Source organism: Sitophilus oryzae, unplaced genomic scaffold (assembly GCF_002938485.1).
Source record: "Sitophilus oryzae breed Bouriz unplaced genomic scaffold, Soryzae_2.0 scaffold_637_pilon_pilon, whole genome shotgun sequence".
NCBI lineage: Eukaryota > Metazoa > Arthropoda > Insecta > Coleoptera > Curculionidae > Sitophilus > Sitophilus oryzae.
Window position 1 is genome coordinate 381,888 of NW_022147237.1, and position 12,965 is coordinate 394,852.

The 12,965-nt window shown below is 29.7% G+C and overlaps 1 protein-coding gene across 1 annotated transcript; it reads right to left on the reverse strand.

The window, feature by feature from the left end:
• Nucleotides 1-643: 643 nt before the first annotated feature.
• LOC115887825 lies at nucleotides 644-1,487 on the reverse strand. Its single transcript, XM_030907338.1, has 2 exons — nucleotides 1,360-1,487; nucleotides 644-1,269 (listed from the first exon to the last, which is right to left on the reverse strand). Exons 1-2 carry the CDS (start codon nucleotides 1,452-1,454, stop codon nucleotides 846-848), a joined length of 519 nt encoding a protein of 172 aa, XP_030763198.1. The 5' UTR covers nucleotides 1,455-1,487; the 3' UTR covers nucleotides 644-845.
• Between the last annotated feature and the right edge of the window lie 11,478 nt (nucleotides 1,488-12,965).

Genomic DNA, 12,965 nt, shown 5'->3' on the forward strand with positions numbered 1-12,965 from the left:
AAAACTCGAAGTGTTTTTGATAAAAAATACATGGCTAATTGGTCTACTGAAATTTTTATTATTAAAAAGGTACAACTCACAAATCCTGCCACCTACATATTAGAAGATGTTGACAAGCAAGAAATTAAAGGTGGATTTTATGAACAGCAATTACAAAAAGTTAAATTTACTGATGCCTACTTGGTTGAAAAAATTTTAAAACGTAGTAAAAATAAAGTACTTGTTCGTTGGTTAGGTTTTAGTGATAAACATAATAGTTGGATAGATAAAAACAATGTATTGTAATATTTTAACTATAAAATAAAAGACTATTATTGTACAATAAACTTTTGTTTTATTTTATACATAGATACCTATACATTACATATATATTATATAATTCACTATATGAAAATAAATCTATTTAAAATCCATTTTTGTAATACTGTGTACTAATTAATGTTTGACAAGGTAGAGGTACATTTAGTTTTTTAATATCCTCTTGCTTTTTTACATGGTAACTTATTACATTTGCACTTAGTTCAGTTAGTTTGGGTGGTGTCCACATATTATTACCTACATATGTAGGTGTTACACAGTTTTGTCTGCTCGAGTGCATGTTTCAAGTTGTAATGATGTCTCGAGCACTAACAAAATATTTATGAAAAATTATTATTATTAGTACCAGTGTGATACAGTATTACATATAGGATATTGATAATTAAAATTAAAAAAATACAAATTACTATAAGTACAAGTGTAATTACACAATCTTGTATTTAGTATATTGATAATATTAAAAAAAATAAAGTTTTAAATAATATAATATAGTTAAAATTTTAAATAATATAATATCGGTAAAATTCTTAAAATTTTTGGCTGAATATATCATCATCATCATCCTCAACTAAGACACTTAAAGATTTCTTGTGTGTCCTTTGGGTGTTTACAACGTCATCACCTTCTTCAAAATCCAGGCTAATCCTAGACTCCAACAACGATGATTCTGGTTGTGAAACTTTCACCTTTTTTCTGCTAGGACCACTCTCTATTTGTTGTTGTTGTTGTTGGAATTCCTCCTCTTCCTCCTCGTCCAAACGGATTTTAAAATTAAATCTTTTTAACGCCGTTTCAAACAATTTTAAGTCTTTTTCTTTTTCAAACATTTTTGTTCTAATGTATTGAATGGGCAAGTCTCCAAATTTCTTTTTTAGATTCTGATGCCGTGGAGTATACGTCAGGCATATAAATATTTTATCCCCTTTTATTGATATATCCTTCACACCAAAACTGAAATGAAAAATAAAAATACTCATTAAACAAGAAAGGAGAAGTCAAAATGATTATTGTTGTAAAAAACACACTGGATAAAAAACTTACGTGAACATTTCTCTCATTACCACTAAACCCATATCTAGTGGAAAATTTGATTTATCTAAGGATTTAATTATGATAGTGGATGGAACGTTAGCCATTTTTTCAAGTCACTGTTGAACTATTAGAACTATTAGAAGTAACCGTGTGAATGCAAGCGTTTAATTTTGCTTGCTATGTATACATGTTTTAAAAGATAAAAATTAACCTAATCAGCAAGTGACGTTACACACTAATAAATTGTGTTTTTCTTCATATGTAGAGTTTAGATTTAACAAAGCATTACATTTTATTGTTAGTTGTACTAATAGATACTGGAATTACATTATTTTTTAATTTTTCTAATAAAATAAGGGTCTCCAGTAGCTTTTTTTAATATATAAAACCAATAAATTGCGTTTTTCTTCATATGTAGAATTAGGATTTAACAACGCATTGCATTTTAGTGTTATTTGTACTAATAGGTAGTGGAATTAAATTATTTTTAATTTTCTATTAAAATAAGGGTTTCTATTGCTCTTTCCACTACGCAAAACAATAAATTGTGTTTTTCTTCATACGTAGAGTTAGGATTTAACAAAATATTGTATTTTAGTATTATTTGCACCATTAGATACTTGAACTAAATATATTTTTTTTAATTTTTCTATTAAAATAAGGGTTTCCCAAACCCTTTTCCACTATATAAAAAGAAACTAGATATTAGTGGAAACTAGGGTTAAATTAGCAAAATTCACCAATTTTATTTCAAACAAACACATAACATTTAATGGTTAATACGCTATATAATATTTACTCCATATTCCCCTATAAAGAAGCACAGAATGCCAATTAGTCTATAAAAATAAAAGAAGGTTAAATGTCACGAAAACAGAAAATTAGATTACATTTTAAAAATTCTTCAAGTTATAAAAATTACTTATCATTGTTGTTTGTGCATGTATAAGTGATAACAAATTAGGGGGTTATAGTAACGAATTATGTAAAATAAATTAATTTGCATTACAATTTGAACAACAATTTTAGGTTGCAAAAGAACCCTATTTGATTTATTTCTAAACTGATTTGAGTTATTATTATTCAATATTAGTTTTCCAACAGCACTTTCTTCACACACTTCAAGCGTACTTATTGTTACAACAGCTTATACAAGTAAATCTTCGCAAAAGCAGCAGCAGAAACTGTTTATTTTCCCTTGTAAGTTTGTAATTCTATTTCTTTTATTAAAGAAAAACAGTTGACTTGAGTGAAAATTTATTTTGATTTTTAGAATCCTGTACAAAGTCAAAAATGTTTGGAAATAAACGTACCCATCCAGATGACCATTACGGTTATGGTACTTATTTAAAACCTGGTACCAGCCGTGATAGCAGCAGTAGCGGCATTCCACAACCCAGTACCAGTGGTAGAAATTATCAGAGCTCTTTAAATGTAAGCAGAAATATAAAGAACCATTAGTAATTAATTTCTATTTAACATTAGGTTTTAGATACTAATAGTAACAAAAAAATAGATAAATTAGTACAGGAAATAATTAAAACTTTTGAAAAGGCTAGTAGGATAATTAAGACTAAAGAAGAACACAATAAGTGGATTAGTTTATTAAGAAAAAATATTTTTACGATTAAAAAATGTATAAAAACAAAATCAAAATGTATTCAAAATTTTTCTTGTGCCGAAGCAGGACTTGCATTACTCAAACATTATCATTTCAATTTAAAGAATTCTAAGCGAATTAAATTTGGTAGATCACAACATAATATCATAAAAACTCTACTTTGGCAAGATGTGGAATCTTGTTTTAATGGAAGAATTAAACGGGTATTATAACTAACGTTAATATCAAAGATCCTAAATTTTTTTTAAAAAGAGCATTTAAAAGTTTTTCCTTAAAAATAAAAAAAGAATTAAAGCAATCGTTACTTAAAGTAAATGCAATTTTTTCTGCTAATTTTGTAAAGCCACACACTGCTGAAACAGATGTTAAAACATTTTTAACAAAGAATGAAATTATTGACAACACAACAAATTTAAAATATTGGTATAAGAAAAATATTGAAGAGAAAATTTTAGCTAAATTGGAAAATTTTCAAGAAAGGGATAGCGGGTGGGCCTTATTTCAAATTATTCACCTTAAAATTAATATAAATCAGTTTAACCCCATTAGTGTTGGTTTATCGACTTATGTGGATTTACCTAATTTTATTAAGAAAACAAAAGCGGTTATTAATATAAAAAATAATGATCAATATTGCTTTCTATGGTCAATAGTGTGTGCTTTATATCCTGCTCCTTCTCATAAAAACTCTAGTGCTACCAGTTCATATCCACATTTTACACAAGTACAAGGCTTACATTATTACGATATTACTTTTCCCATAGGTTTAAAAGATATTTCAAAGTTTGAAAAAATGAACTCAATTTCAATTAACGTGTACACTTTTGAAAAGAAAGAAATTTTTCCTGTAAGTTTAACAAAAACAGACTTTGAACTGAAAATTAACTTACTTATTATTCCTTGTATTAACTATAATAGTGATGATGATGACTCAGAAAACGATGATGATGAGTTACATTTAAATAAAAGTCAAAATATCTTAAATAGCAGGAATTTTCACTTTGCATACATAAAAAATTTATCTAGATTAGTGAATTCTCAAATTGGTAACGTAAAAAATAAATCCTGGTTATGCGACCGTTGCTTGAATCATTTTAAATCAAAAGATAATTTACTAAAACATTCTGTAGATTGCAAAAATTTAAACACAACTAAAATATTAATGCCTAGAGAGAATGAAAAGATTTTAAAGTTTAAAAATTTTAAAAATAAAGAACAAGTACCGTTCGTAATTTACAGTGACCTGGAATGTATTCTTAGTAAATGTGAAGAAAATGTTTCAAATAGCACTGCATTAAAAACAAAAAAAAATCAGAAACATATTCCATGTAGCATAGCGTATTACCACAAATGTTCTTATAACAATCAGTTGTCAAGATTTAACTCTTACACTGGTTCAGATTGTATTAAATGGTTTATTAATCAACTTAAACAAATCTCCGATGAAATTTCTGAAATATTTGCCAATCCTTTACTTATGAAAAAATTAACTGCTGAAGAATTAAAATATTTTCAAACTGCAAATCACTGTCAAAGCAAAGGGAATAAAGTCCAGCGCTTTAAATACAATCACATTTGATGACTACTATCAATGTTTATTTAATAATCAATCATCACATACCTGTAGTTTTTCATAATTTATCAGGTTATGATAGCCATTTTTTTATTAAAGATTTAAGTACTGAGATAAAAGGAAAAATTACTTTATTACCCGTTAACAAAGAACGATACATTTCATTTACCAAATATATAGAAAATACAAATATATCTTTTAGATTTATTGATTCGTTTCGTTTTATGTCATCAAGCATTGAAAAATTAGCTTCATATTTATCCGATGATCAAAAAAGTATTACTAAAAGTTTTTATTCAAATAATTCTGAATTTCATTTATTAACTCGAAAAGGAGTATTTCCTTACGAATATTTAGATACTTGGAAAAAAATTGAAGACGAACATTTACCCGAAAAAGAAAAATTTTATAGTTCTTTGAATAATCAAAATATTTCTGATGATGATTATAATCACGCAATCAATATTTGGAATACATTTAAAATTCACAATTTAAAAGAATACATGGAATTGTATTCAAAAACCGATGTTCTTTTACTAGCAGATATATTTGAAAATTTTCGTTCAACTTGTTTATCAACCTACAAACTTGATTGTTTACATTATGTTGCAACACCATCATTAGCCTTTGATGCCTTTTTAAAAATGACAAACACTGAACTAGAATTACTAACAGATCCTGATATGTTTATGTTTATTGAACGAGGTATACGAGGGGGAATTTCACAGTGTTCGAACAGATATGGAAAAGCAAATAATCAGTTTATGGGGCAAGAATATAATTTTAACGAACCAATTTCATATTTAATGTATTACGATGTAAACAATCTTTATGGAGCAGCAATGTCTATGTCATTACCAATTGCGGAATTTCAATGGGTTGATGATTTCTACCAAGAGAGTATAAATATTTTAGACATTTCAGATGACTGTCCTTTTGGTTATATTTTTGAAGTAAATCTTACATATCCCAGTGAACTATATGAATTGCATAAAGACTTACCTCTATGCGCTGAACGTTGCGTGCCACCTATTTCGAAATCTAAAAATACCTAAAGCTGCTTACTACATTAAATGATAAAGAAAAAAGCTATATTATTCATTACAGAAATCTAAAACAAGCTCTTCAACTCGGTTTGAAACTACAAGAATTCACCGAACTCTTAAATTTAAACAATCAGCTTACTATAAAAAATTTATTGATTTAAATACCGAATTGCGAAAACAAAGTAAAAATGAACACGATAAAAATTTTTATAAGTTAATAAACAATGCAAATTTTGGTAAGGCCATGGAAAATGTGCGTAAATACAAAGATGTTAAATTAGTTACGAGGTGGTCAGGTCGTTATGGTGCAAATTATTATATATCAAAACCAATTTTCATAGTCTCACAATTTTTGATGATAACATGGTTCTAATTGAAATGTCAAAATTAAATATAACTTTTAACAAACCCATTTATGCAGGTTTTTCAATTCTTGACATATCAAAAACAATAGTGTATGATTTTCACTACAATTATATAAAAAAAAAATTTGGGGATTGTGCAAAATTGTTATATACTGATACAGATTCCTTGATTTATCATTTTTTTGTTGATAACATCTATATTCATATAAAAGAAGATATACATAAATTTGATACTTCTGATTATGATGAAAATAATATTTTTGGTATACCTCTGAAAAATAAAAAAGTAATTGGTTTGATGAAGGTCGAAAACAACGGAAAAATAATGTCAGAATTTATTGGATTACGTTCCAAAATGTATACATATAAAATTATTGGAAATAATAATAGTTTAAAAGAACACAAAAAAGCAAAGGGAATAAAGTCCAGCGCTTTAAATACAATCACATTTGATGACTACTATCAATGTTTATTTAATAATCAAGTTACTGAGTGCTCTCAAAAATTAATTAAATCAATTAAACATGAAGTGTAATACTATCAGATCAGAAAAAAGTAGCTTTAAGTCCATCAGATGATAAAAGGATTGTAAATTACCTTTACACTGACACTAAACCATGGGGCTATAGTATTAATTACTAAAACCTGAAACATTTTTTAAATTTCAGAATTCTCTTCAATATATATTATTGCGGAGGCATAAGATATTGTAACACATGTAAACATTATTTTTGTTTTTGCAATTAAACATGAAGTTTACACTATCTATCAGAAAAAAAAAGTATCTTTAAATCCATCAGATGACAAAAGGACTGTAAATTACCTTCACACTGACATTAAAACCTGAAACATTTTTTTAAATTTCAGAATTCTTCCCAGTATGTTAATTGTGGAGGCACAAGATATTGTAACACATGTAAACATTATTTTTGGTTTTGCTCTAGATCGATAAGTAAACACAATTTTGTTGATGTTTTATATTCACAATTTGTAAAAAACGATTTATACTGTAGGGAAAGTATGCCTGAAAGTTGAATTTTCTTCTAAAATGTAAATGTATGTAAGATAATTTTATATTGTTTTCATATAGTTATAGGAATCTGTTTTTTGTGTTTGATTTCCTCTTAAGAAATATATCTGTATCTTAGAAAGGAAAACAGAAGTGGCCTTTTCACTAAACAATTAGTTTTATTTGAACCTACCTACCTACCTACCTACCTACCTACCTACCTAGCTACCTACCTATCTACCTACTGAATAATTTCTGTATTTTAAGATATGTATTTTTGTGTTTTGCTTCACTCTTAAGAAATATAATTGTAACCTAAAAAGAAAAAAAATAGATGTGGTCTTTTCAATAAACAATGACTTTATTTAAACCTACCTATCTACCCATAAATATCACTTATTCCGTATTGATCCGCACGGCACCACGCTGGGCCTAAGTTACGCCACGCTCATCTATCTCACTCTCTCTCTTTCTCATTAACAAACAAACAAATATTAATGTCACAATTTTTCTTTATTTAAACTAATATTTACATATCACCATTTTTTTTAACACCTCATCAACAGCCACACGTAAATTACGTCACTGTCAACTTATTAAAACTATTAAGAAAAATTACGTCACCTATTCGTACAACAAGTTAAGACACGCGCAGTAGTCCGCCGCTTCAAATCCATCATCCTATCACTATTTTTAGTAAAGGTCAAACTCTATCAAAAAAGGTCAAAAAGAAAAATTACGTCACCTATTCGCACAACAAGTTAAGACACGCGCAGTAGTGCGCCGCTTCAAATACATCATCCTATCACTATTTTTAGCAAAGGTCAAACTGGATATCAAAAAAAGGTCAAATCTGCCCAGAACCCCGCCAGATATACTACTTACATGGTTGAAAACATTTTTAATAAGGATTTTTAAAATGCCAAATTTAAATATGGCGCTCATAAAAAAAATAAAAGCTCACCTCGGCCGTGCGCAACATAGAAGGCCTAGGTTTTTTTATATCATTTTTAAAATTGCCATGTTGCCTTGCCCATAATATGTTGAAATTTTGATTACCTTAGCTCCAATAATAAAGAAAATATGGTGGTTAGGTTAGGTTTTCGCAAATGTTCATTTTTTCTTTTTCACCTTGTATCTACACAACGGTGTGGATTTAAAATAAAACAGACATAGATTATTTTTGGGCACACAAATACGCAACGAATTATGCTTCCATTACAAATACGAATTTGCCTCCATTTAACCGACTTTGTATCTTCAACGGTTTCCAAGATCCCCATGTACCTCATTTTAAATTGGACACCCTATAGGACCCATATTAAGCAAAAAATTTACAAGTGAAAAAATTGATAAAAAAAACTTTTTAAAAACAAGCTTAAAATTAAATGCACTTAAAAGTAGAAAAACTTCGGCTTCCGAGTTGCAAACGACGGCGACGGCGTTGACGTTGACAGAGATCGAGATATTTTAAAAAAAATGGTATCTATGATGATATTTATCCTGTGTTGGAAGCTATATAAGGCAATACAGGTTTAAATTAAATATTTAGTTAAAATAACATTAATAACAATATTTCTATCTTTTTTATATAGCTCATGAGTTAGATAGCATTGAATTGTTATCAAACTTACTTAAATCAGCGGAATTCAAGGAATTATTTCCATCTTTAAAGCTAAGATTAAAATTAAGGGAGGCGTTGCGCAAACATGAAGACTTCGAAACAAAAAAGGTAAGTTCTGAGATTTTTTTAAAATGTGTATAGGTACTTGCAGTAGCAATATTAATATAAAAAAGTATGAGATTAGTAGGCTTAAAATAATTAAAACTTTACTTAATGGCTGTTTTCAACCCCGACGAGCAAAGCCTATTTATACACTAAAATAGGGTTATTTATTTATAAAGCATATGGAGGGCTAATAAGAAAGTGTTTATTAATAATAAATCAATATATTTATATTATAAAGCATACTGTATTTACGACAAAACAATAATTGTTATTTGTGACTTTTTAGACAACCTTCTAAAACGCTTGTTAAGTCAAATCATTTTTATTTTTTTGCAGCAAAGTACCTGCAGTTGTAGATATTGACTATAGTGAAACAATTAGTTTACCTACGTTGAGTTCAACGCCAATAACTGAGCCCTGTACATCAGGTGCTCAAAAATGCTTTCAGGAAAGCACAGTTTTGTTTCTTAGTTCGGAAGAAAATAACGTGGGTGAAGTCACAGCAAATAGGTTCAAAATTTTACCATTTTTCATATAAAAAAATAATATAATTTAATTTTAGATCTACCCCAAGTTGTGACGTTTTAAATACCATTACGGACATTAATCCTTCGAAACGTATAAGATTGGACATACAAAGTTTTGACCTTTCGCAATTTCTGGAAGAATCCATAACAGGAAAATCCTTAGTTGCTATTTACAATCAATACCAAGAATTTGAACCAAAGTACCAAGGATATTTGTGTAATGTGACCGTGCAGCATTTTTTAAATCAGCTTACTTTTCAGTAAGTTCAATAACTTATCTAGTTATCTGGTAAAAATGCACGTATATTACAGTATACTTAATTGATTTTTAGAAGACTCACAAATGAAGATTTTGATGCCCTAAGTGATCTTTATGATGCCCTAAAATCTTGCCTGAGCAGGAAGAAAATTCCTCTTAAAAACCTGATTGGCTTCTCTTCTGACACTACGAATGTAATGGTGGGTGAGCAAAACTCTGTGTTTTCACACCTAAGAAAGGATCTGCTACACATTGTTCTAGTTAAATGTTCTTGTCACATGATGCACTTGTGCGCATCTAAAGCATGTCTGGGATTGCCTAAACGAAATGAAGAATTGCTTCGCAACATAGGTGCACATTATAGTAGGAATTCTTAGAGGCAGGAAAAAATTACAGAATTCCAGCATTTCTTTGGTACCAACATACACAGAATTCTTTTACCTAGTCAGACCAGGTGGTTGTCAGTGGAAGTGTTGCTGACGGATCTTGGAACAGTAATGAACCACTGAAGGAATACTTCAGGTTGGTTTGTTTTGAAGATCCTTCCTACACCAACGAACAAATATTTGACATTTTAAACAAAACATACACTAAAATTTATCTCGAATTTATGGTCTATGTGTTGAATCTACTCAATAACATTAATACAATGTTTCAATCCGAAGCACCACTCCTGTACAAATTATTGCCCGAGATATCCAAACTGTTGAAAATCTGTGCTGTAATTTTATTGACTTTAATAAGCTTACAAACAAAGATATTGATAAAACTGATCACACAAATCCTAGAATATTTTTGGACATTGGGGATAGCAGCACAGCATTCTTTGCAAGAGTTACAAAGTGACCCTAATTTTGACAAAAATTATTTAAATAAGTTTTTGGTTTCTTGTTTAAGTTTTTATAAAACATTGGTGACTGAAATAAAAAAACGCTTCTAAATTCACGATGACATTTTCAACATTATTGATGTTTTGGTTCCATGTATAGCACAAAAATCCTTGCTTCCTGTAATTAACAGCTTTCCATTTTTGAAAGATCACGTGGATCTTCAACAACTCGATAATGAATGACGGGATCATGCTTTACTAGATCATAAGTCTTTAGGTCTTAATCCTAACTTAGATGCGGGCGAATATTGGTATATTGTATTTGATCTAAAAAATGCGCGTAACATACCTGTGTTCAAAAATTTTGAAAATTGTTTTTAGTTTACTTCTTATACTGCCTTTGAATGCCAGTGTGGATAGAGATTTTAGTAGTTTAAATATAATAAAAAACGATCTGAGAAATATATTGGATGGATACTAACACTGTTGTAGCAGTTATGGCAACGAAAGATAGACTTACAAATGATGTTTTTGTAAGCTGCAATGTGTAGGCTTATAGCTCAGAGGTATAATCATGTTATCTAACATAACCAAATGTATTTAAAATAAGTATAATTTGTATTTTAAAAAAACCAATAAGTTCATAAATAATCAGCATTTTATTTGTTTATACAGGGTGTTTCTTAATGATAGGCAGTAACTCCAAAGACGCATTCCTGAACCAAATTCAAGTAGTAGGTCTTATAAACAACATATATTCTAAATAGTCTCATTTTCAAGATACAGGGTGTTAAATATTTAGAAAAAAAAAGTATTTATTATTAATATCTCAAAGATTATTTTGGCGATTTTGTTGCATTTTAACAGAGTACATTTTAACAAGTCGCGAAATTTGCACTAACTAGATGGTAATTATGAGTTCCAGTGGCCAAAATTTAACAAAATTGGCAAAACGATCTTTGAGGCATTAATAATAAATTTCATTTTTTCTCAACCTTTAACTCCCTGTATGTCAAAAACCAGACTATTTAGGACACATGTTTATAAGACCTTTTCTACTTGAATTTGGTTCAGGAATCCATCTTTGGAATAACTGCCCATCATTAAATAACACCCTGTGTACCTATATGGTTTTTAATAGAAAAATAATTATGTACCTACACATTTTTTTATTACAGTTTGTGGAAAATAAAACGTATACATAATTTTTAGAGTAGGGTAATATTATATTTTTTACTGTTGATTTCTATAACCTTGTCGTATCATATCCGTTTGCCAATCTACGGCCCCTGTAGCACAAAAACAATTTCTAAATTCTTCGCGGATATGCAATGCTTCTTCAGTAGCTTTACCTCCAACATTTCGTAGGTTTTGAATTGTTGATACATGACTGGTTTGGATATTATTACAGTAGACTCGTGATATATTGAACATGCTGTATAGTAAACTACTCTAGGTAAATAGTGAACAGACAATTTTTTGTTAATGTATTCTGTAGAGTGAACAAAGTGGCTGTCGAAATAATGATCCCAAAAGCATATGTTCGTCAACAAACACGTCGATACAGGAAAACGATTTTAAACGTTGTTTTCCTTTGTGTAATTTGTATCACAGCAGTTTCTTGCAGATTGTGATTGCATCATGTCGTTTCGCGGGTGAAGTATGGCAAAAAATAGAAAACATTTAAGCCTAAATGATATAGCCAAAATATTAGAAGACTTAAAGAAAGGTGTAGAGGTGACTGTTTTATCCAAAGAATATGTTGTTGCTAAATCTACCATATGCTCTATTCGAAACAGAAGGGTAAATATTTTCAAAAGGATCAACAATACCTTCCACGTACCAAGAAAAATGAAAACCTTAAGACATTCAGAGTGTCCACGAATGGAAAAAGCTCTGTATAAGTGGTTTCTAAAATAAAGAGAGAAGAATCTTCGCGTAACCGGTTTAATGATCCAAGAGAAGGCCAAGCTGCTTCACAATAAATACAAAGAATCTTCCTTTTTCCATGCAAACAGCGGCTGGTTGCAAAAATATAAATGGCGCTTTGGAATACGTTACTTAAAGATTTCAGGAGAACTCTAGTAGTTGAGTCTTTTTTCTAGTTTTTTAGCCTGTCTATCCAAGTTTTAAGTAGAACAGTTACGAGCGGGATGCGCGTTCAATTAAGATGTCAGGTATGTTGCCCCCTGAAGCTGAAGGAACTATTGCAGTCATTGAAAAATTGGATAAACTGTTCGATATCTTAAATTCTATTGATGTTTACCACCGAAACAAATACAAAACAGCTTTGAAAGGTGAAGAGTTTCAAATAGTTTTTTTTTAAATGAGATGTGGCATTTTTTTGACCGTCTGAAAATAAAAGAACTACCGTTTTTAATTATACATTTGTTTTACACCACCTTATATTTGCCTGTCGGCATTTGTAAGGGAGTTGCCTCGGAACATCAGGGGGCAGGCGGTGGCAAAATCGAATCAAGGCAGACGCTTTGCGATTCAACTTGGCGCCGAGAGATTCAGAAGCTGCTCTTTTGGGAATTCCCAAACAATCTCGGTGTTTCACTCCCAAGCGGCCAGACTCAATTAAACTTTAAGCTGATATGCAGGCGTCGCCTAACGAGTACGACTCCTAGCTCTACCCGCCGGGACCCCTTTCG

Bases quoted from the DNA above. Each gene is read 5' to 3' on its own strand.
- LOC115887825 (XM_030907338.1), bottom strand. From the start codon at position 1,454: ATGGCTAACGTTCCATCCACTATCATAATTAAATCCTTAGATAAATCA. The intron at 1,270-1,359 runs GTAAGTTTTTTA...TTTTCATTTCAG, and splicing joins GTAATGAGAGAAATGTTCAC to TTTTGGTGTGAAGGATATAT.